The sequence below is a fragment of the Theropithecus gelada genome, chromosome 7a (assembly GCF_003255815.1).
Source record: "Theropithecus gelada isolate Dixy chromosome 7a, Tgel_1.0, whole genome shotgun sequence".
Taxonomy (NCBI): Eukaryota; Metazoa; Chordata; class Mammalia; order Primates; family Cercopithecidae; genus Theropithecus; species Theropithecus gelada.
This window is the reverse complement of record NC_037674.1, coordinates 39,277,939-39,302,736: the sequence shown is the minus strand read 5'-3', so window position 1 is coordinate 39,302,736 and position 24,798 is coordinate 39,277,939. Positions and strand designations below refer to the sequence as shown.

Genomic DNA, 24,798 nt, shown 5'->3' with positions numbered 1-24,798 from the left:
ACTTTGTTGCCCAGGCTGGAGTGCAGTGGTATGTTCTCGGCTCACTGCAGCCTCCGCCTTCTGGGTTCAAGTGATTCTTCTATCTCAGCCACCCGAGCAGCTGGAATTACAGGCGCATGCCACCACACCCAGCTAATTTTTATATTTTTAGTAGAGATGGGGTTTCACCATATTGGCCAGGTTGGTCTTGAACTCCTGACCTCAGGTCATCCCCCCAGCCTCAGCCTCCCAAAGTGCTAGGATTACACGAGTGAGCCACTGTGCCCAGCCTGTCCTGAGGTTCTCATAGGCCAGTGGGGAAACCATCTCTCCTGGACTGTGTGCCACAGAGGTGAGTGGATGTGAGGAATGAGACTTCCCATCTCTCAGGCAGCGTTGCCTTGGAGATTTCAGCCTCAATTCTTCCCCTCCACCACCTCATCCCTGCTGCTCCATAGTCCTGGGGATCACCACATCTGGTGTTTCCACCTCCGCCCACTGTGGCTCCCACCCCCAGTCAGCCTGTGGTGTGTGGCAGTGTCCTAGGCCCTCAGCTATGGTGGCTGGGAGGGCTGGGGCCATGGCCTTTCAGCACCAGAGAGATGTCTCAGGGTCTTTTCCCTGGAGGAGAGGAGAAGTTCCTAAGAGGGTGAAACTGTCTACCTGGGAGATAGTTGGTAGTCGGGAGGTTGCAGCTGACTGCATGGGTGCCAGGACACTTGGGGTCCATGGGCAGCCCCCAGTGGGATGTTCAGGGGTGCTGGAGTGGGCCCACTTTCCTGGATCCTCTCCAGGTCATAAGCTGCCCGCGCCTACCCTCATGCTCCTTTCTGTATGGCCTTGGGGAAATTTGCGGTGCCTTGGGGAAAGACTTGGACACATTTTCAAAACCGTGTTGAGAGTAATCTCCAGAGGGGAAGAGGAATAAAAAAGCAAAAAATGCAAAAGGAAATGTGTTATTTATTTTTTTAAAAAAAGGAAAAAAAGTTGGGGAAGGCCTCAGCCAGCTCCCTTGTGTGGAAGTTTCCAGCTGGAAGGTCACAGAGACCATAGGCAGCCAGGGGCACATGGGGGAAGGCATCCGTCCAGATTCAGTATCAGTCCAGCTAACAGCTAGGGTCACCCTCAGCACGCCAACTGCTATGCTGTGCACTGCAGGGGCAAAGATGCAAAGATATGAATCCTCCTTCCAGCTGAAGACAGCTCTGGTAGGGGAGCTATGATAAAAACAGCAAAGGACCGCTAGACAAGAGAAAGCATGCCAAATATTCATCACAGAAAGGTTCAAATAAGCTTGGTGGGGCCTGGAGGAGGGTGGGGCTCACTCCTGGGGGTGGTGGAGGGTGCTTAGGGTTGCTGAGGAAAGTCTGCAAGAACACGGTGGATTGAGTTAGACTTTGAAGCCCAGCTAGGATTTCTTTTTTTTTTTTTTTTTTTTTTTTGAGACGGAGTCTCGCTCTGTCGCCCAGGCTGGAGTGCAGTGGCCGGATCTCAGCTCACTGCAAGCTCCGCCTCCCGGGTTCACGCCATTCTCCTGCCTCAGCCTCCCGAGTAGCTGGGACTACAGGCGCCCGCCACATCGCCCGGCTAGTTTTTTGTATTTTTTTTAGTAGAGACGGGGTTTCACCGTGTTAGCCAGGATGGTCTCGATCTCCTGACCTCGTGATCCGCCCGTCTCAGCCTCCCAAAGTGCTGGGATTACAGGCTTGAGCCACCACGCCCGGCCCCAGCTAGGATTTCAATGGGCAGAGACTGAACAGAAGGCTTTCCAGGCAGAGCAGATGGCGTGCGCAAAGGTGCAAGGTATGGAAGCCCTTGAGTGCTTTAAGAAACAGGGATGTTCGATTTTCTTAAATTTTTTTTTATTTAATAGCTTTATGGTGATATAATTCACATACTACATAATTTATTCACTTAATGTGTACCGTTTACGAAGTTAAATAACCAACACCACCATCATTTATAGAAAATAGAAAAGAAACCTTGTACTCCCCATCTCTCCATTCCCCCAATCCTAGGCGACGACTAATCTATTTTCTGTCTCTGTGGATTTGCCTATTCTGGGTATTTTGTATCAATGGAATATTTTTTGTCTTTTGTGACTGGTTCTTTCCCTTAGCATAATGTTTTCAAGGTTCATTGCTGCTGCAGCAGGTATCAATACTTCATTCCTCTTTATATTTAATTTAATTTAATTTAATATAATTTATTTATTTATTTATTGAGATGGAGACTCACTCTGTTGCCCAGGCTGGAGTGCAGTGGCATGATCTTGGCTCACTGCAACCTCCACCTCCTGGGTTAAGCGATTCTCCTGCCTCAGCCTCCTGAGTAGCTGGGACTACAGGAGTGCACCACCACACCCAGCTTTTGTATTTTTTGAAGAGACAGGGGTTTTGCCATGTTGGCCAGGCTGGTCTCAAACTCCTGACCTCAAGTAATCCACCCGCCTCGACATCCCAAAGTTCTAGGATTACGGGCGTGAGCCACTGTGCCCAGCAGTATTTCATTCCTTTTTATTTTTTTGACTTCATTCCTTTTTATGGCCAAATAGCATTCACATGTGGATACTGATTATCCATTCATTCACTGTTTCCCCTTCAGGGCTATTGGGAATATGCTGCTGTGAACATTTGTATACAGATTTTGTGTGGATTGTCTTTTCGGGACATTTCCTTTAGAGTGGAGTGAAGGAAAGTTGTGTGGTGGGAGAAAGTGGGTGAAGCAGAGGGGACCACAGTCTGAGTGGTTGGGTGGGAGTGAGAAGGGAGAGCTCAGGATTCCATTGCAGCCTCACTGGGAGTTTGGGATGTTCAAGGGCCAGGCCCATGGGTGTGTGAGGGGCTGTCCCTACCCCGCACCCACCTGCATTGTTGTGTTAGACCTGGCAGCTGCTTGCTGGGCTGGAAATAGCCTGAGCGGCTGGTATTTTCCCTGGAAATGGGGTGCATTTTTTCCTGTGTCCTGCTGAGGACCAAAATTAGTTAAACACAGAGAGAAATGTGGGCTACACAGTTAATCTAGAGGAGGGGAATGTTGTCAACAGGAAGCTGGCTGGCCAGGGGAAAGAGGCGGTCAGGAAGACCAAGTCAGTAAGCCAAGTATAAACAGAGGCTAAGCTGGGATGTCCCCCTCCCTTTCACACTCACACAGCAGTGCTGGGTTTGTTTACAGGAAATGCTGCAAGTATCTCTGACCCCATTTGACAGATGGGAAAACAGAGGCACTGCATTAAAGGGATCTGCCACTCAGAGACAGAACGGAGATGAAGGCTGGAGTCTTCAGTTCTGCTGTGAGCAGAAGGTTTAGTAAAATCCAGGCCTTGCCCTCAATGCTTTACCTGTCTTTGAGTTCACAGAGAAGACTGAGGACACAAAAACAAGGAAGAGTTTATGCTGTTTCAGTCTCCTAAAAAGAACACCAAGTCCCACCCCAAACCCCAAAGCCAAAACACAAACCAACCAGCCTTTAATTATCGTCTTTTTTTTTCTTTTCTTCCTTCCTTCCTTTTTTTTTTTCTCCTTTTTGTTGTCCAGCCAGAAAACATTATGTTGTTAGACAAGAATATTCCTATTCCACACATCAAGCTGATTGACTTTGGTCTGGCTCACGAAATAGAAGATGGAGTTGAATTTAAGAACATTTTTGGGACGCCGGAATTTGTCGGTGAGTTTTAGGCCTGTTTCTCTCTCAGCTAAGAATCTGGCATCAAAGGTAGAGATCCTGGGAAGAAACCTGTGTCTGGGGCTATGGCCTCTGGGCAAAGAGATGATACGTTGGGACATCCCTAGAAACCTAATGGGTAGAGAAGGAGATGTCTTGTTGGGCCTAGGGGGTGAGGGCCCAGGTGTAGCCTTTGAGTGCTCAGTGGGGCAAGGGCTGAATGGGGCCCAGTGGCTCTCAGTGGGGCTACAGCCTATAAGGTTAAACCCTCGCAGCCCTGGCCCCACCTCCTGCTCTTAGATGAGTTTATTCTTGTGAAGATTTAAAATTACCTCGCCCTCTTGAATTCCCATAAACTCAACCTTCTCTGAACTAGCTTTTGATTTCCTGAAAAGGAAAAGGGAAATCATCTGCCAAATTCCACATCCACCCACTTGCCTCTCCTCTATGCCTGGCTTTATTCATGCATGGGGGTGTCTAGCTCCAGTGGGGCCCTGGCTGCTTTCTCTTCCCTCTGTTTCTCTCACCCTTGGCCCAGGTCCCTGCCTATTCTGTACCCCAGAAGCCTCCTTACAGGGCTTGGGGAGGAAGTTGGGGTCATGAAGAAACAGCCTGTACAGGGGGAAGGAATGAGCCCTGAGAACCACCACCTGTGTATCTGCTTTGGGAGTTGGAGTGGTCTTGGAGACAGGGAGGGCATGCATGATGTCCTCAAAATCTGGGTGCTAAAACTTCTGACCACAGTCAAATCAAAAAGAAAGAATGTGTCAGGCGAACCTCCTGATGGATTTTCAGGCTCTGCAGCCACTGTAGAATGCTGTTCAGAGACCCCACAGATCCCAGGGCAGGAAGCCCTTGCTGTATACCAGGCACTATGTCTCATGCTCTACAAACATTCTCTTAATTATCTTCAAATGGCTTCATGAAGCAGAGTCAATTATTTTCTCCAACAAGTGACTTGTTCAAGGCAACACAACCAGTAGGCAGTGGAGCTGAGATTCAAATACAGATACAGCCAACAGCAAAGCCTGTGCTCTTCCCGTTATGCCAGGTTGTCTAAGGAAACCCTGCCCTCAAAGAGCTTACAATTCAGTTGTAGAGACAAGACATCAAACCACCAAATAAGAGTGCCAGAAGGATCTTTTTGGATTCTCTGGTCCAGTTTAATGTATGTGGAGATGACAGGCTGGGGAATTTTAGTTAAGGTCAACTCAAGTTATTTGTCACCTACCGTATGACAGATATTAGGTGATGTATGGGGGACACAGTCATACTCAGAATGACACACCCAAGGTCACAAGTTGGTGGCCAAGCCAACTTAAACCTGGGGCACAGACATCTAGACTCGAGCTTGTCTGAAAGAGCAGTTGCTACCCACCATTCTCATATGTGATAAAAACGCATGTCTATTAGTTAAATTTATTCTAATTGTTAACAATAAACAACTAGAAACTCAGAGCAATAATGGAAGAGGTGTCACAAGACAGGATGTGATTAAGTGTAAAGCAAGTGAAATAGATGTTCTGAAAAGACTGTTCATATGAGATATCCACTCTGGCAAAGTCAATGGGATCAGTCATGGCCTTGAGTGAGTGAGGGAAAAAGGTCTGGTGTTGGGGTGGGAGAGGTATCGGAAGAGGGGTGGGGAGGGAGCCAGAGGAGAGGAGGAACACCTCCCAGGTTCACTGATACCCCATTAGGGGAGTAAGGCCAGAGTAAGCCATTTATCAGGGACAAGTCACTGTCCACTGCAAATGGAGCCGAGAGTTCACACTAGACTGTTCGTGTGAGTGGGTTATTGATGGATGAGGCTGTACTATGGAGAGTTTTGTCCAGTGGTATGCTGATAAATAACAACCAGGTCTCAAAAACAAATTCCCTAATTTATAGCATTGGCCAATTTCAAGATACTGGCATATTGTCACTCAATACAGAGTTGGAAAGATATACACATCATTGACTTTTATGAGCCAGTATGGTTTTGTTTGCACTGGTTTTGTCTTACCTTAAAATATATAAGATGACTTCTCCAAACCCTTGGCTAAATTATGATGACTTTCTTTCCCAAGACCCCTGAGAAACAGGTTATAACCATTTTCCCCTGCTCCTACCATTCCTTTGATATTGTAACCTGAGACCCAGGGTCAAAAAATTAATGTCAGCTTTTAGTACTAGGGTGGATTAGGTGTTCTAAAAAGCCCTCCAGCTACAAAACTGGATTTTTTTTTTTTTTGAGACAGGGTCTCACTCTGTCACCCAGGCTGGAGTGCAGTGGTGCCATCATACCTCACCACAGATTCAATGTCCTGGGCTCAAGTAATCCTCCCACCTCAACCTCCTGAGTAGCTTGGTCTACAGGCATGCACCATTATGCCTGGCAAATTTTTAAAATGTTTTGTAGAGGTGGGGTCTCACTATATTGCCCAGGCTGATCTCAAATTCCCGGACCCAAGTGATCCTCCCACCTCAGCCTGCCAAAGTGCTGGGTGACAGGTGTGAGCCACCATGCCCGGCTTACAAAACTGGATTCTTGAGAAAAATTTTCTTTTTCGTGAAATTCTGGTCTCACGGGAAGTAAGAGAAATCTTTATTTTTATTTATTTATTGAGACAGAGTCTCACTCTGTCGCCCACGCTGGAGGGCACAGGTGTGATCTCAGCTCACTGCAACCTCCACCTCCTGGGTTCAAGTGATTCTCGTGCCTCAGCCTCCCTAGTAGCTGGGATTACAGGCACCCACCACCATGCCTGGCTAATTTTTGTGTTTTTAGTAGAGATAGGGTTTCACCCTGTTGGCCAGGCAGGTCTCCAACTCCTGACCTCAAGTGATCCCCCTGCCTTGGCCTCCCAAAGTACTGGGATTACAGACGTGAGCCAGTGAGCCACTGCTCCTGGTCAGAGAAATCTTTAAACATAGTAACTCCTTCAGCACCACCTGTCCCACCCCCAAAAGCTGATGAGTTGGAGCTAGAGCAGTGAGCAGCAAGAAAATTCAACAGAAGGACCTCCCCTAGAGGTAAGTTCCCTTGTCACCACTTCAGTTAGAGACTAGCAAAATTTAGACGTTCAAGGACATAAGATACTGGAATTATCAGATGTTGACTATAACGTCTGATGGATGGAATATATACACTAGTGGAATATACACATTAAAGTACATTTTATATACATAGAAATAAAAGGTAGACTCACAAGAATGAGCAAGCAACAAGAGGTGTCAAAAATGACCAGATGAATTTTAAAAAGAACTGGATAATAGAACTTGAAGGAATTTAATTGCTGAAATTTAAAACTCTGTGAATGGGTTAAACATCAGATTATATACAGCGAAGGAGAGAGTCGAAGAATTGAAAGAGCTGAAAAAAGTTAGCTAGAGGCCGGGCACAGTGGCTCACGCCTGTAATCCCAGCACTTTGGGAGGCCGAGGTGGGCGGATCACAAGCTTGGGAGATCGAGACCATCCTGGCTAACACGGTGAAACCCCGTCTCTACTAAAAATACAAAAAATTAGCCGGGCGCGGTGGCGGGCACTTATAGTCCCAGCTACTCGAGAGGCTGAGGCAGGAGAATGGCGTGAACCCGGCAGGCGGAGCTTGCAGTGAGCCGAGATCGCGCCACTGCACTCCAGCCTGGGCAACAGAGCGAGATTCCGTTTCAAAAAAAAAGTTAGCTAGAGCACCACAGAGTGACAAAGACGTAGAAAATGAAAGAGAGGAAAAGTAAGAGAGTAAAAAGAGAAAACCCATCACAGGTCTCTTTGGAATTCTAAAAGGAGGAAATAGAGACAAAAAAAAAGGAGAAGCACTATTTGAAGAGAATGGCTGAGAATTTTCAGAACTGCATCCATGCATCCACAGACACAGAAAGGACAATACATACCATGCAGAAAAAACAAAAATCTTACCTAGATACATTATAGTGAAACTGAAGGGTACCAAGACAAAGCAGTCAGAGAAGACAAATACCTACAAAAGAACAATAATTAGATCAACAGCATATTTCTCCAAACAACAGTGGAAGCCAGTATCCAGTGGAATATTATCTCCAAAGAGCTGATGAAAAATAAAAGTAAACCCATAATTGTGTGCCCAGAAATATATCTCAAGAGTGAGGACAGGCATGGTGGCTTATGCCTGTAATCCCAGCACTTTGGGAGGCCAAGGCGGGTGGATCACTTGAGGTCAGGAGCTCGAGACCAGCCTGACCAACATGGTGAAACCTTGCCTCTACTAAAAATACAAAAATTAGCCAGATGTGGCGGTGCACGCTTGTAATCCCAGCTACTTGGGAGGCTAAGGCAGGAGGATCACTTGAACCCAGGAGAGAGAGGTTGTCGTGAGCTGAGATCGCGCCATTGCACTCTAGCCTGAACAACAGGGTGAGATCGTGTATCAGAAAAAAAAAACAAAAAACAAAAACAAAGAATGAGGGCAAAGATGTAAGAAAAACAAAGAAGAACAATTTAAAAACCCCCAAAACATTGATATAGCGTTTACCACCAATAGACCATCATTAGCAGAAGTTCTAAAAGATGTACTTCTGAATTAAAGAAATGAACTCTGAAGGGAAGCCTCAAAGCAAGAAGTAAGAGAAGCAAAGAAATCAGTAAATATTAAGCAAATATAAACATTTTTCTGCCTAAAATTGTGATGATGGCTGGGCGCAGTGGCTCATGCCTGTAATCCCAGGATTTTTGGGAGGCCAAGACGGGCAGATCACTTGAGGCCAGGAGTTCGAGACTAGCCTGGGCAACATGGTGAAACCCTACCTCTACTAAAAATGCAAAAAATTAGCCAGGCATTGTGGCTCACGCCTGTAGTCCCAGCTACTCTGGAGGCTGAAGTAGGATAATTGCTTGAACCTGGAAGGCGGAGGTTGCAGAGAGCCGAGATAGCACCACTGTACTCCAGCCTGGGCGACAGTGAGAGTGTGTTTCAAAAAACAAAACAATAGGCTGGGCACCATGGCTCACACCTGTAATCTCAGCGCTTTGGGAGGCTGAGACGGGCAGATCACCTGAGGTCAGGAGTTCAAGATCAGCCAGCCTGGCCAACATGGTGAAACCCCAACTCTACTAAAAATACAAAAATTAGCTGGGAGTGGCGGTGGGTGCCTGTAATCCCAGCTACTCGGAAGGCTGAGGCAGGAGAATTGCTTGAACCCAGGAGGTGGAGGTTACAGTGAGCCAAGTTGGCACCATTGCACTCCAGCCTGGGTGATAAGAGCAAGACTCCGTCTCAAAAAAAAAATAGGATAAAACTAAAACATGAAGAAAATGTTAGATGGATCAGTGTTTAAAATTAATGTTCTGAGGTTTTTAGATTGTTAGAGGAGCATCAAAATGTTGATTTATATTAGAATTTGTTAGATATCCACAGTTTTGTCTCAAAGATAGTTGTTAAAAAAAAGAAGTTGGGGAAAAACAATGAAACCGAAAGTCTTTGTTTTACAGAAGGCAAGAAAGGAAAAGAAAGGCACAGAAAAAAAAAAACCAGACAAATAAAAGCATGTTGATGACAGAAATAAAAGTGTATATATCTCAGATCAATGGCATGAGAAAGTGAGTTCTGCTTCTCAATCTATGATGAAAGCTTTAAAAAAAAAAAAAAATTCGGCTGGACGTGGTGGCTCATGCCTGTAATCCCAGCACTTTGGAAGGCTGAGGCCAGAGGCTTGAAATTTGAGACCAGCCTGGGCAATGTAGTGAGACCTCATCTCTACAAAAACAATTAAAAAAATAGCTGGTATAGTGGCACATGCCTGTGGTCCCAGCTACTTGGGAGGCTGAGGTGGGAGGATCGCTTAACCCCAGGGGGTTGAGTCAGCAGTGAGCTGTGATTGTGCCACTGCACTCCAGCCTGGGTAAATAAGCAAGACCCTGTCTCAAAAAAAAAAAAAAAAAAAATCAGTCCGTCCTGAACTGCTACTTCAGTAAGATACAATAAAAAATAAATTCTTAGGTCAGGTGCTATGGCTCATGCCTGTAATCCCAGCACTTTGGGAGGCCGAGGGAGGTGGATCACCTGAGGTCAGGAGTTTGAGACCAGCCTGGCCAACATGGCGAAACCCTGTCTCCACTAAAAATATAAAATTAGCTTGTCTTGGTGGCATGTGCCTGTAATTCTAGCTACTTGGGAGGCTGAGGCAGGAGAATCACTTGAACCCAGGAGGTGGAGGTTGCGGTGAGCCGAGATCGCATCATTGCACTCCAGACAGGGCAAAAAGAATGAAACTCTGTCTCAAAAAAATAAAAATAAAAACAAATAAATTATTAGAAAAATGACCACAGTTTGGATGTCACAGCAGTGTCACATTGCTATAAGAGTCTGTAAATGCATAGTCCAAATTTCTGTGCCTATCTTGTTGGACCAGTGACAGTCTATGGACTGTTTGTCTCTGCAGACCACACTTTGAATTATCACTGACCTAAAGAAAGTCTTTCATGTGCACATTAGGAAACACATGCAAAAAAAAAAAGTTCATAGCAATGTCGTTTCAATAATTTTTTAAAATGGAAGCCATTTAAACGAACTCTGAGAGAATGACTAAAAAATGATACACATTCACATGATGGATTACTGTGTAGCAGTGAAAATGTAAAAAGCATGGATGAACAGTCCTTCTCAAGCTATTGTCCTCTCTTTTGTCTCCATAATCTCCAAGCTTTTAAAAAGTGTTATCTATGCTCTTACCTCCACTTCTTTGTACCTTCTTTTTGTTTTTTTTTTTTTTGGAGATGGAGTTTCGTTCTTGTTGCCCAGGCTCGAGTGCAATGGCGTGATCTTGGCTCACTGCAACCTCCATCTCCTGGGTTCAAGCGATTCTCCTGTCTCAGCCTCCTGAGTAGCTGGGATTACAGGCATGTGCCACCACGTGCAGCTAATTTTGTATTTTTAGTAGAGACAGGGTTTCTCCATGTTGGTCGGGCTGGTCTCAAACTCCCAACCTCAGGTAATCTACCCACCTTGGCCTCCCAAAGTGCTGGGATTACCGCCATGAGCCACCACACCCGGCCTTTTTTTTTTTTTTTCCCCAGACAGAGTCTCACTCTGTCACCCAGGCTGAAGTGCAGTGGCATGATCTCAGCTCACTGCAACCTCCACCTCCCAGGTTCAAGCAATTCTCATGCCTCAGCCTCCCAAGTAGCTGGGATTACAAGCACCCGCCACCATACCCAGCTAATTTTTTTATATTTTTAGTAGAGATGGGGTTTTGCCATGTTGGCCAGGCTGGTCTCCAATCTTGACCTCAAGTGATCCACCCACCTCGGCCTCCCAAAGTGCTGGGATTATAGATGTGAGCCACCGTGCCCAGCCTGTACCTTCTTGACACTCTGGGCACTGCGGGGCTGTGAAATTCAACACTCACTTTCCAGGGATTATCTGCTTGATCTCTGGGGAGCATTTGGTCTTCTTCTCTCCTTGGCAGAGCCATCTCTCCTAGACTCTGCACCCTCTCCTGGTCATCACATCGTTGGCTCAGCTCCTGCTCCTTCCTGTACATGGATGGCTCCAAACATGATGGCTCTGACCCACTCCCCTGAAGCCTGCCCCTGGACATCTTCCCCTGGCTGCCCCTCAGGCACCTCAAGCTCATTGTCTCAGGGGCCCCCAAGAATGTCCTCCTGCTCATCAGGTGGGAGGGACCCTCTTTCAGACCAGACTCAGAGGAAAATGCCTTCTTCTTCATCGCTTTCCGGCACTGACATGACTGGTCTTTACCAGAGCGTTCTAAAGCAGGCTGCATAGCCAAGGCCCCATTTCTCCTTCCTGTACCTTCCTCTCCCTGCTCTCCTCTTCCTTTTTCAGGTGTTCGGTGTACTTTTCCTCTTCCTATTAAGGCCTGTTTGTAAAAGGTTTCTACCAGGATAACAGACAACTCTTTTCTTAGTCCTTTTGGGCTGCTTTAATGAAATACCTTAAAGTGGGTCATTTATAAACAACAGAAATTTATTGCTTACAGTTTTGGAGGATGGGAAGGCCAAGGTCAAGGTGCCAGTGAGGCACCTTTGGAATCTGGTGAGAGCTCACCCTGTTTCATAGATGGCACCTTCTTACTAAGTTGTCAAATGACCAAAGGGGCAGACAAGCTCTCTCAGGCCTCATTTTCTTTTTCTTTCCCTTTTTTTTTTTAAGATTGGGTCTCACTCTGTCACTCAGGCTGGAGTAGTAGTACAATTATGGCTCACTGCAGCCTCAACCTTCCCAGGCTCAAGCAATCCTCCCACCTCAGCCTCTTCCCAAGTACCCGGGACTACAGGCATGTACCACCACACCCAGGTAATTTTTAAAAATTTTTTGTGGAGATGGGGTCTCACTGTGTTGCCCAGGCTGGTCTCCAACTCCTGGGCTCCAGCAGTCTTCCTGCCTCACCCTCCCAAAGTGCTGGGATTACAGGTGTGAGCCACCACACCCAGCCCTCAGGCCTCTTTATAGGGGTACTAGTCCCACTTGAGAGGTTTCCATTCTCATGACCTAGTTACCTCCTAAAGACTCTCCCTCTTAATACTATTGCATTGGGGATTTGCTTTCAACATATGAATTTTGGGGACACCCAAACATTTGGGCCATGGCAACTCCTTTCCTCAGAAATCTTAGACGCAGATCACCTTTATCTGCTGCTCTAATTTTCCTGGAGATTCAGGATGGAGACATTTGGCACCAAATTCCCTAAAATTCCCTACAACCATCTCTCCTCTCATTTTCACACTCATGTTGCCTATTTAATATGACTTCTTTCAGCTCCAGAAATTGTGAACTACGAACCCCTGGGTCTGGAGGCTGACATGTGGTAAGTTGGACAGGCCACCCAGGTGACCTAGCGATCTTTCCAAGGGCAGAAGGCCTCGGATCCTGCTGCAGGTGACATCCCCTTAACCATGAAAGCCCCTTACTCCACACTCACTGTTCAGAGCCTCTGGCTGCTCCCCCAATATGTTAGACCTGTGGCCAGGGCAGCTGGAGGCCTCTAGGCCTGAGGCCAGTTAGCTCCTGGCCAGGTCAGAGCTTTATCAGGAATGGAGGAGCAAAAAGAGAGGCAAGGTGGAGGGTGCAGGCTCACCCCTGGGCCTGCCCCAGCCAGGTTAAATATAATAGTAACAGTAGCTCACTCAGTCGGCCAACCAAGTGGTCACTGGAAGTCCATGCATTCTGGGCACCGTGCTGGGCCTGCGGATACTGCAGGGATTAGTTCTCTGCACAGATGGGACTCGTTTCATTTGGACCCTGCTTTACAGTTGGCCAAGCACCTTTGTTACCTGGTTTTCTAAAATCCTGCCAACAGTCCTGTGAGGTAGTTATCATTATCCTCATTTTATAAGGGGAAAAGGGCTCCCAGGTGGTAAGGGACTTACCTAAATCACACAGCCTGCAAGTGCAAGAGTCTGATCTTGAACTTGGGTCTTCAGACTCAGGATTCGGAGCTCGATGACTCCACACACATCCCGGGCTGCTGCTGAGGAGAGGGATGGAGAGGGGTGTGGAGCATGAGACGGCATCCAGGGTCTACTGTGGAGGAGGCAAGTGACCTCTTCCCCTGAGATCCATGAGGGTGTCCTTGCTCGTCGGGGATTGGACCCAGGTGGCCCTGACTTGACTGTTCTTTATTTTGCAGGAGCATAGGCGTCATCACCTACATCCTGTGAGTATCCCTGATCTAGGGGCTCTGGCTCAGCTTAGATCTGGGGGAACCAGAAGGAATGAGAGAGGGGCAGGCTGACAGACTGACATTTACTAAGCACCCACCATAATCCAGATGCGTTAAGTCTACACAGCAAGCCTGAGGCTAAGTGCAGTAGGTTCATTGTATCCATCTGACCCTGGCATTGAGGTTGAGTAGGCATCCACGGGAGCAGCCTTGGGCTCTCCACTCTGTACAGCCTGTGTCTGCATTTCTCCTGTAGAATGCCAGGGCTCCCCTGTTTAGCCTCCCCCAGACTGAGGTGTACGGGAGAACGTTACTTTTCACTCAGAACTCTTTTTTTTTTTTGAGACAGAGTCTTGCTCTGTCACCCAGACTGGAGTGCAGTGGCACGATCTTGGCTCACTGCAACCTCCCCTCCCGGGTTCAAGCAATTTTCCTGCCTCACCCTCCCAAGTAGCTGGGATTACAGGCACCCACCACCAAGCCTGGCTAATTTTGTATTTTTAATAGAGACAGGGTTTCACCATGTTGGCCAGACTGGTCTTGAATTCCTGACCTTGTGGTCCACCTGCCTCAGCCTCCCAAAGTGCTGGGATTACAGGTGTGAGTCACTGCGCCCGGCCCCTTCACTCAGAACTCTTTGGACAGCCCTGTGAAGCTACTTATGCCCTCCCCAATCTTGCCTCTTCTTTCTTTCCTCATTTCCCCAGATCCCCTTTTCTTCCTCTCACTGTCTCTCTCCTCCTTTCTCCTTCCTCTTTGCCTGTATTCAGTTGCTTAGACAGAGATTTCCTGCATAACTCCAGTGTGTAGTGAGTTACCTCTGGGGCTGGAGTCCCATGATACTATCACTTTCCATCTCTGTGACCTTGGGTAGGGACTTAACCTCTGGGCTTGTTTTTCTCATGAGAAAAACGAGAATCACAAACTTCCTGCCATGGGTGTGTTGTGAAAGCTAAATAAGTCAACATGTGCAAGTTTCCTAGCCCTGGCTCTGGCACATGCACAGTGGGCTAGTGACTATTCATTCCATCAGCCCTTCCCAACCATTTTCCCTTCACGGCACACATGGAAAATGCTATTTTTATAGCACACTAGAGTAAGAGTCAACCGGTTGGGGCAGGGGGCACCAGTGCTCAGCAGCTGAGGGGGTCATTCTCTCAATGATCCCTGTGAACCAGGTCTCTGACTCTCCCAGCAGCACTTGGAGTAGGAACCCTGTGTGACATGGTGGATCCCCCTGAGCTGCAGCAGAAGATCTCAACCCTGGCTGCACAGCAGAGCTTTTAATACCCACCATGGCCCAGGCCCCACCCCAGATCTATTATATCACAATTGCTGGGGATAGAGTCTTAGTATCTGTATCTTTTAAAACTCCAGCTGAATTTGATGCAAAGAGAAGGCTGAGAACCATCAATCTATAGTTTCAGATCAGAGCCAGAATAGTCTGACTCTGGCTCTTGAAACTTTGATTTCTTCAGGACTCTGATTTGAACTATGAAGGAATCCCATGTAATCCCAGCATTTTGGAAGGCTGAGGTGGGCAGATGCTTAAGTCCAGGAGTTCAAGATCAGGCTGGGCAACATGACAAAACCCCGTCTCTACAAAAAACAAAACAAAAAACTAGCGGGGTGTGCTGGCACACATCTACAGTCCCAGCTACTTGGGAGGCTGAGACAGGAGGATCGCTTGAGCCCAGAAGTTACAGTGAGTCATAATCGCACAACTGCACTCCATCCTAGGCAGCAGAGCAAGACCCCGTCTCAAAAAAGAAGGAATCCCAGTGTCTGCTGAGGGCATAGTCTTCTTGTGGCTCGTTTGAATTTAACAGCTTTGTTGAGATCTGCTCCATGGCAGGCACCGTACCAGGCCCCAGGATGCGACATGAAGGAGGGTCTTCCCTGCTTGCTGGGGCTCCCTGTCTGTGGGAAACACACCATACACCTAACTCACACCCAGTGGAACCAAGGTTAGGCTGGAGGCATGAACACGCCTCTTTGAGACACAGATGGGAGCCACTGGTTTGCTGAAGGTTTATTGAGAGAGAAATAGAGCACATGATTGATGGATCGATTTGAACTGGGATGTAGGGAATGAATGGGATGTGGGTGGAGAAGGAGGGAAGGGCTGTGCTGGCTGAGGAAACAGCGTGAGAAAAGGAATGGTAAACCTTAAGTTCGGCTGAAATGTACCAAGCATGGGGTAAGGACCGACGCTTGATGCCTTGCTCAGGAGTTTAGATGTGATCCTATAGAAGATGGAAGGTCATAGAGGGCTTTTGTGTTCTCACAATAACAATAATAATGGCCATTAATTCCAGAGCCCTTAATGTGGGCCAGGATTACATAAGGCTTTTGTATGCATTTATTCTTTTTTTTTTTTTTTTTTTGAGACGGAGTCTCGCTCTGTCGCCCAGGCTGGAGTGCAGTGGCCGGATCTCAGATCACTGCAAGATCCGCCTCCCGGGTTCACGCCATTCTCCTGCCTCAGCCTCCCAAGTAGCTGGGACTACAGGCGCCCGCCACCTCGCCCGGCTAGTTTTTTGTATTTCTTAATAGAGACGGGGTTTCACCGTGTTAGCCAGGATGGTCTCGATCTCCTGACCTCGTGATCCGCCCATCTCGGCCTCCCAAAGTGCTGGGATTACAGGCTTGAGCCACCGCGCCCGGCCGCATTTATTCTTTACAACAATCATGTGAGGTGGGAATTTTAGTTTCTTTATTTTACAGATGAGGAAACTACAGCTCAGAGGGGTTCTAGCTTCACACAGCTAATGAGTGGCTTATCAAATTGCAATATCAAAATGTTTCCAGTGCATCTTGCTGCCACCATGCTAAGAAAGTGGCTGTGGAAATGGGGATGACTTTCAAGAGATATTTAGTAAACGGAACCAACAAGGAAGCTTTTGGCCAGTCAGATGTGTCAAGGGAATAGAAAGAAGGGTCCAAGGTGACTCCTGTGCTTCTAGCTTGGGTACATTCATGAAGTAATGTCATTTATCAAGGGAATGCTTGGAATGGGTTTGGACACAATAAGTCTGGGACAATGGCACTTCTGATCCAGACACCCCTGGATCATGCCTCTACCAAGGCATCCCATGAGCAACTGAAATCTGAGTCAGGAGATAGTAGATTTAGAAGTCATTATTTGTATGACATCTTTGACAGTCCCTGTTGGGGAACCACACAGATCCTTCCTGTCCCTAATGGCCCATCTATTTCCAAACTTCTTGGGCTCTGCTTAAGTTGCTCCTGTAACCCAGAAGGGCTTTCTGTCTCCTTCTCTGACTGCTGACAACCTCTTTATTCTTCAAGACACAAACGATGCAAATATCCATGCCACCGTGAAGCCGCACTGGGCCTCCCTCTTTCTTTTTTTTTTTTTTTTTTTTTTGAGACGGAGTCTCGCTCTGTAGCCCAGGCTGGAGTGCAGTGGCCGGATCTCAGCTCACTGCAGGCTCCGCCTCCCGGGTTCACGCCATTCTCCGGCCTCAGCCTCCCGAGTAGCTGGGACTACAGGCGCCCGCCATCTCGCCCGGCTATTTTTTGTATTTCTTAGTAGAGACGGGGTTTCACTGTGTTCGCCAGGATGGTCTCGATCTCCTGCCCTCGTGATCCGCCCATCTCGGCCTCCCAAAGTGCTGGGATTACAGGCTTGAGCCACCGCGCCCGGCCTCTCCCTCTTTCCTGTGCTCCTCTGTCCTTCCATTATATTCTGCTTTGTCCTGCTGGGGATCACAAAGAGATATGTCTTTGTGTTTCTCTCCCCTCCGCTTTCACATCCCTTGAAGACACAGTTTCTGTCGGGTGCTTAGGAGGAGCTCTGTGAACATGTATTGAATTGGATTCAGCTGAACGGGTTGCTGGTTGGCTGCCCAGAGCGGGCAGGCTGTGTTGCTGGGAGCCTTCCAGCTCCATGCAGCAGTCATGGGGCAGGGTTCCCCTAGTCCGTCATCCCCATTTTCACCTACTTTTCCCTTAGTTATGTGATTCCTTGTCTGTTGTACTCAGCCTAAGTGGAGCATCCCCTTTCCTGGGAGACACGAAGCAGGAAACACTGGCAAATATCACGGCAGTGAGTTACGACTTTGATGAGGAGTTCTTCAGCCAGACGAGCGAGCTGGCCAAGGACTTCATTCGGAAGCTTCTGGTTAAAGAGACCCGGTAAGAGGACAGAGAAGCCACTGGTTTCTCAGGTACCGATCCCTTCCTATCACCTCTGGCAAAGACCTGTCAGTGTGTCCCTGCTTTGACATAGCTGTCATCTGCACCATTGTGGTCTAATCCGGGCAGGTGCTGGGAAGTGTGGCCTAGCCAAGACGTGGCATTCGTCTTGTTTGCTCAAGTCTTTCTGCTTTCTTCTCCTGTTGAAATGTGAATAACGTGTGTGTGTGTGTGTGTGTGTGTGTGTGTGTGTGCTGGAAGTCAGCCTGGGTTTCTTTAGGGCTCATTACCTTGTGCAGTCTGTCCCAAAGGCACCTGGAATTCAGATTTGAAAAGGTTAAGTGGCAGGGTTTTCAAGCCAGTTCAGGTTGGGAGTAGGAGCTAGTAGGCTCGGAGAGGTCAGTACAGTGCGGCGGTGGAAGACATGCTAACCCTATCCCTTCTCCAGGGGCCAGGGTGAGCCACGTGGCTGTGGGGTCAAAGAATGAAATAGGCAGGGATTGCAGGGTGCTGGGTACCCGGAGCATGCCCTGGATGGAGCAGGAAGAAAGGTCCACAGACTAGAACACCATGTCCTCTCTATCCCACAGACTTCAGAGAGGGCCAGAGTGGGGTTGTCTGGAGTGCAAGGGCCCTGATTTTCCTGTCTAAGAGCAGTGCTAGGGAGAGTCGCTTACCTGGGTACAGAGCAGCAAAAGGCAGAGAACGGATCCAGGAGGCAAACAGAAAAACAGAGACCAGGGATTTAGCAATGGAGGGTTGGCTTTTGGAAGATTATGGAAGCTCATTAGAGCATTTATGACTTCTTAGGCCATTCAGCTTTGGGACTAACAGTATGGGTTTAGGTAACAAGGCCACCCTATTGAGGGGTCTGCCTGGACTGCTTCCTTCCCCTGGAGTGCAGAATTTGCAGCCAGTTCCCATCCATCTCTGCATCCTCCATTCCACTGGTTTGACAGCAGTGGCCAAATAATACCAAAGTATAGGTCTAAAAAGAGTGAGAACGGAGATGGTTGCTCCCAACTTCTGTCCTCATGGATCATCACTGTTTCCCAATCCTCATTGCAGGAAACGGCTCACAATCCAAGAGGCTCTCAGACACCCCTGGATCACGGTAAGGGCACAGCCATGAGTTCCAATGGGCAAAGGGTCCCTGCTCTGTCGCCAGGGTTGGCCTAGGCAGCCAGATGCAGAGGGCCTGTAGAGAGGCCTTTGCTTGAAACGCTGACCCTGGGCACAGATGAAAGCTAGCCAGGGGCCCCAAAGGGCCTGGGCTTGTTCGAATAAGTTTATTTGCTTGCCATTTTAAGTTTGTGTCTCAAATTCAGGTAACTTATGAAATGAAACTCTCACAAACCTCAGTTGAAACCCTTTTCCTTTGGGGCCAACTTACACAGTGTTCTTTGTTGGAGGGTGTGTCACTGCCACTTCTCCAAGTGGAAATCAGGACTCCCCAGGTATAGAGAGATCAATGACAATTGAAAACCCCAACTTTGTGACCAGCCCTCCTTCCTTCTGATTTTTGGGGCTTTGAGTCAAGGATGACACTTAAATCAGCCACCCACTTCCTCAGGCCCTGAGGAATGGGGCCCGAGACAGAGGCCTGGTGGGGAAGAGAGACAGCCACTGTCATGGCAATTCTGTTCCCTCTGGGGAGAGTTGGGGCAAAAAGATGAATCCCTGCCTAACTTGCCTTGCAGTTGGGCTTCCGGCTGCTGGCTTTCCAGAGGCTGTTGTGGTCTGGTGTAGTGAAGAGCACTTTGAGAGGGTGAGACTCAGCAGGATTCAGGCCCTAATTCTGCTGACTGGCTGGCTGTGCACACCCAGGGACATCACCAGACTTCCCATTCACCTTAACTGTTACATGAGAAGGCCAGCAAGGATGAAATGACCATAAGAAAGGTAGAGATAAGAGAGGGTGAGGCAGGCCAGGCGCAGTGGCTCATGCCTGTAATCCCAGCATTTTGGGAGGCCGAGGCAGCAGAAGGATGGCGTGAGCCCCGGGGTTCAAGACCAACTTGAGCAACATGCCAAGACCCCATCTCTCTAAAAAATAATAATCAATCAATCAATACAAAGAGAAGGTGAGGCCTGTGGAAGACAGAACAGGAAGGGCTGGAGTAGTCTGAGAGGAGGTCGGCTTCATCTGCTCAGCTTCATCTGCTCATTGAAGGATGGGGAAGGCCCAAGGAGCCCTGAAGGAGAGATGCTCCTCAGCCCCGCTGCGTGAACCCTGGCCTCACGCTCTGCAGCCCTGCGCAGATGCCTGTGGAGTCCTGGCTGCAGCCTGCTTGTCTGCGTGAGCACCCCTTAAATGCTATGCGTGTGGAGCTCTCTGTAATGACTGTGGACCCCTCTGCCCTGAATGAGCATGCAGGCAGCAGCCCCACACTCCTTGACCTCACTCATGGTCTGTGGGGCTGCTCATCCCGCCGTGGTTCTCCCCGCCCTGATGCATGCAATGAATGCCAGAGGCCGCTTGTGTGTGCCTTCTGCCTGCCCCTCGAACTGCCCTCTGGGGCGGGTGGCAAATTAACACTCTGGTTCTTCTGTCTGAACACCCACCAGTCAAAAGGAGAAGTCAGAGCCCCCGAAGAGCGGAAGACAGAGCCCACCCAGCTGAAAACCAAGCGCCTGAGAGAGTACACTCTCAAATGCCACTCAAGCATGCCTCGCAACAACTCCTATGTCAACTTTGAACGTTTTGCCTGTGTGGTGGAAGACGTGGCTCGGGTGGACCTGGGATTCCATGCCCTGGTGGAGGCCAACGATACCATCCAGGACGATGTGGAGGCCCTGGTCTCCATCTTCAATGAGAAGGAAGCTTGGTACCGAGAGGAGAACGAGAGCACCCGGCACGACCTGTCCCAGCTCAGGTATGAGTTCCGCAAGGTAGAGTCATTGAAGAAGCTGCTGCGAGAAGACATCCAGGCCACAGGATCTAGCCTCGGAAGCGTGTCCAGGAAACTGGACCATCTGCAAACCCAGTTTGAGATTCTGAGGCAGGAGTTCTCTGCAGACCTGCAGTGGATCCAGGAGCTGGTGGGCAGCTTCCAGCTGGAGAGTGGGAGCTCCGAGGGCCTGGGCTCTGCATTTCGCCAGGACACCAGTGAACCCCTGTCAGAGCTGCTCAGCAGATCATGCACTGAGGAAGTTCTGGCCGGCTGGAAGCTCTGATCACCAGAATCTAGTCAGTGATGCATTCCAAGAGGTTTGCAGAAGCATGTTCTCATCCATCGTGCTGCAGCATCCAGCTAGAATTATCCTGCAGGGGTGTGTGTCTGTAGTATAGCCTTCCACCCTCTCCACAGAATCCAGAATCGCTGAGGTGCCAGTTCATTCTTCGTTCTGCACCTCCCCTCACCAATCTGGTTTTCTGGGAGGGAGGTGGCAGGGCAGCCAAGCTGTTAAAACAATTAGAGAGTGAATACCCCTCAGGGTCCCCTTTTCCAGAGGGAGGATGGCTGGCCCTGGAGAGATGCTTGAGAATTGATTTGTGATGAAGGATTTGTTCACATCTCACTCTCTGCCTACATACCTTATGGACGGTAGATCTTGGGTAATATTTGAGTTAATTCGGAATAACTAAGTCTGCATGGTGCTTTCCTGCTACAGAAGCAGGGATTTAAAATGCATAGAGAAAATAATATTGCCTTTCGTTTGCATTGATTTTCCACTTACCGTGCACTTATGTCTGACAAATGACCTCACTTGATCCTTAAGAGAACTCAGTGAGATAGGAAGGTGGGTGGCATTATTATTATTATTATTATTTCCATGTAACTGATGAGAAAATTGACTCAGAGAGGGAAAATGATATAGTCAATCAATACAGATGAAACAGAAACCCAGGATTCCCATCTCTAAGATGAGGTATATGGGAGAAAGTAGTAAGGCTTAGCTGTAAATAGCTACCTTAATATTAAAGTCCAGGTCCCAGAGGCAAAGTAAGCAACTTCATGCATTCTGCCAGGTGTAGGTGCAATGCATACACCTGCAGATGATTGTCCCAGGAGCTCTGTCCCAGAAGGTACAGTCATTGTCCCTGCTCAGCCGTGTCTCTGTCTGAAGACCAGTCTGCAAGCAGGAGAGAAGGAAAGAAGGAGTCTTCCCATTCCCCACCCTTTTCCCTCTTCTGGCTAATGGCCCCAACTTTGTGTCAAGAATAAAGACCAGAAGGTCCTCAACAGGAGGTTCCTTTTCTTATATACCTAGGCCATTGGGCCTTGAAGGCCTAAGAAATTCCATGAGGGTTTTTTTTTTTTTTTTTTTTTTGAGACGGAGTCTGGCTCTGTCGCCCAGGCTGGAGTGCTGTGGCCGGATCTCAGCTCACTGCAAGCTCCGCCTCCCGGGTTTACGCCATTCTCCTGCCTCAGCCTCCGGAGTAGCTGGGACTACAGGCGCCCGCCACCTCGCCCGGCTAGTTTTTTTTTGTATTTTTTAGTAGAGACGGGGTTTCACCGTGTTAGCCAGGATGGTCTCGATCTCCCGACCTCGTGATCCGCCCGTCTCGGCCTCCCAAAGTGCTGGGATTACAAGCTTGAGCCACCGCGCCCGGCTTCATGAGGGTTTTTGAAAAGGGCGAATGTAAAGATGAGGAAGCACAAGGCCACATGGTCCTTTCATGACCCAATGCTTTGAGCACCCCTCCCCAAGCATCCTTGGGGACAGGATCCTAAGATCTCATCTCCCTTTCTCTGGGGAAGGGGACAGTCAACCAACTCATATCAACAGAGCTTGGCATAGGAGCCCATTGCTGAGCTAGAAGCTTGTGGGTGGGGCATAACTTGTATAGTTCAAAGTGTCTTCACAGCCTCACAAAACATCCCTATCTTACAGGCAGACTAAATGATATTCCCAATTTAGAGATGAGGAAACAGACAGAGGATGGGATTTTCCCAAGGTCACATCATTATGGCAAAAGTAGAGGCCTTCTGATGACAAGTCTGTTGCTCTTTCTGCTTCCCCTGGCTGCGCCAGGCTCCAGAGGTTTACTGCCTGCTTGTGGGGGCAGCTCACACCTGGATTCATCCATCCATTTACAAATTATACTTAGGCATCAACCAACTGCCAGTTGCCTGGCTTGACTCTGGGGATACAATGTTGAGTAAAAACAGGCCTGATTCCTGCCTCACGGAGTGCTCAGTCCAGCGAAGGATTTGAACATTGATCAAGAATCACAGAAAGGTAGAGCTGCAGCTTGTGTTTATGCTGGGAGAGAAGCACGTAGTGCTGCAGGGGCCTGCTGTCGGGGTCTGACAGCGTCGGGGGAAGCGTCCTGAAGAGTGACACTGGAACGGAGATCAGCTAAGCCAACCAGGGAGAGAGAAGTTTCCCAACAGAGCCACCATGCCAGGGCTCTGTGATGAGAGGTGATGTGGAAGGTTGAGAATGCGAGGATTGAAAGCTGGAGGGGAGAGAATGGAATATAGTGTGGAAATGACCAGAGAACAGGCAGGACCAGCAGGGCTTTGGCCATGTAGAAGAACTCTGCCTTTATCCTGAGAGTCAAGGGAAGCCAGCAGGTTCCCGGTGCTGGGGAGGGAATGCCTCATGAACAGCTCAGATAGGAAGTGGTTTAGGACAAGACAGGAAAGTTTCATCTCATGAAACCATTTCTTCAAAATCCTATCTCCTTTTCTATTCACATGAAGGATCATTTCAAATATCATATACAATATTTGTAACAGAAACTTTCTTCATCACTTACGAGAAACCATGGTGATAAGATGCATCATCATTTTATGGACCACTAAGAAAAAAAGCCTAAGATGGGGAGTCTAATAGGAACCTCCCTCTACCCCCACCAAATAAAGCTGTGATGCCCTCAGTGAGAGGGTAAATGAGAAAGGGGGAGCAAGGAAACCCGTGTGTCTCAACCTTGACACTGAGTGGGGGTGAAAAATCCTCCTGAGAACAGGAGTCCCAAGCCGGTGGTACTCATGCAGGTTTGCTTTCTGAATTTGTACAATCAGTGTGATCTAAAAGAACATCAAGCAGAGAATGTAACGTCCAACAGTCTGAGGCTGGGTGGCCCTGGACGGCTAGCAGAAACAGTACTGTCCTCTTCCGGAGCACCTGCCTTCTCTCCAGGCCAACAGTAAGAATATGATACCATCGTCTGGGAGATGCCTCCTGACTTCAGAGATCCAAAAATGTACATCTTGGAACCAATGAAAGATGACAAAAGCTCCGTTTCCTACATCCCACCCAAGAGAATTGGTTCAAATGACCTGTCTACAGTCTCTGCAAGGTCTTACCTGCCTTATCACAGGAAGTTGTATACATGTTTGGTGCTGAGACACTGCAAATATTAAATGTCCCTTTGGTCATGTTAACAGAACTTTACCTTCACACAGCCAGGTTTCTAAGGAGAGGAAGCCACTGATGGGGCAACACAGGGCAAGCTCTTTGGTGAAGGTCAAAATAGAATGCAGGCCCGGTGTGGTGGCTCACGCCTGTAATCCCAGCACCTTGGGAGGCCGAGGTGGGTGGATCAAATGAGGTCAGGAGTGCGAGACCAGCCTGGCCAACATGGAGAAACCCTGTCTCTACTAAAGATATAAAAATTAGCTGCACGTGGTGGTGGGTGTCTATAGGGCCAGCTACTCAGGACACTCGGGAGGCTGAGGCAGGAGAATCTCTCGAACCTGGAAGGTGGAGGTTGCAGTGAGCCAAGATTGCACCACTGCACTCCAGGCTGGGTGACAGAGTGAGACTCTGTCTCAAAAAATAAAAATAGAATACAGTAAAAGAGTAAAATATCGGCAATGATTTGAATGGGGGAAATTGGGAAAAGGGAGGGAAAAGTGGTTATTTTAGAATCGTGATCAGTTACACACAGCACTGAGAGTCACCCGTTTAGTCGGCCCCAAGCTGGACTCCGAACTCTAAGTGGTGTTCCTTACAGCAGTGAGATCGTCCTCTCTGTGCTCACGTCCAGTTATTGTAACTGCTTCTCACTTAGATGTGTCATAAACAGGCCTTTCTCTGTACAAAGAGCTTCTAAAGACAAAGAGAGTTGAGAAATGCCCCCAAGTCTTTTGGGGAAAGCAGAGGAGACCGTGACCTTCTTCTGTGTCCTGGCCAGCCGAAGTCCCGTCCTCCCATGGCGTTGGAACCTGATGCTGGGGGAGCCAGGGGGTCCTGTGGGATGCAGCCACAGGACCTGCTTATCTCTGCGCCCCACACGCCCTCAGCTGACTTTTTACAACAGTGTTGAGGGCTAACAATGGCGGGAAGGGCTATGGGAGTGGACTGTTTCGCTGGTGCCTAGAGGAGGGAAGGCTTGTGGGTGCTGCTCTGTGGGCAGCCCCTCTGCCATTGAGGATTTTTAATTCACTAAACTGCA

The 24,798-nt window shown here is 48.5% G+C and overlaps 1 protein-coding gene across 1 annotated transcript in view; it reads left to right on the top strand.

Moving 5' to 3' along the window:
• The window catches only part of DAPK2 (death associated protein kinase 2), a 128,723-nt gene extending 108,099 nt beyond the window's left edge, over positions 1–20,624 (top strand). The window contains exons 5-10 of the mRNA XM_025390397.1: positions 3,516–3,645; positions 12,383–12,431; positions 13,254–13,280; positions 17,295–17,447; positions 18,516–18,561; positions 20,016–20,624. Coding sequence (XP_025246182.1) covers positions 3,516–3,645; positions 12,383–12,431; positions 13,254–13,280; positions 17,295–17,447; positions 18,516–18,561; positions 20,016–20,624 — 1,014 coding nt within the window. The remainder of the gene's footprint in view (positions 1–3,515; positions 3,646–12,382; positions 12,432–13,253; positions 13,281–17,294; positions 17,448–18,515; positions 18,562–20,015) is intronic.
• Positions 20,625–24,798: the final 4,174 nt, after the last annotated feature.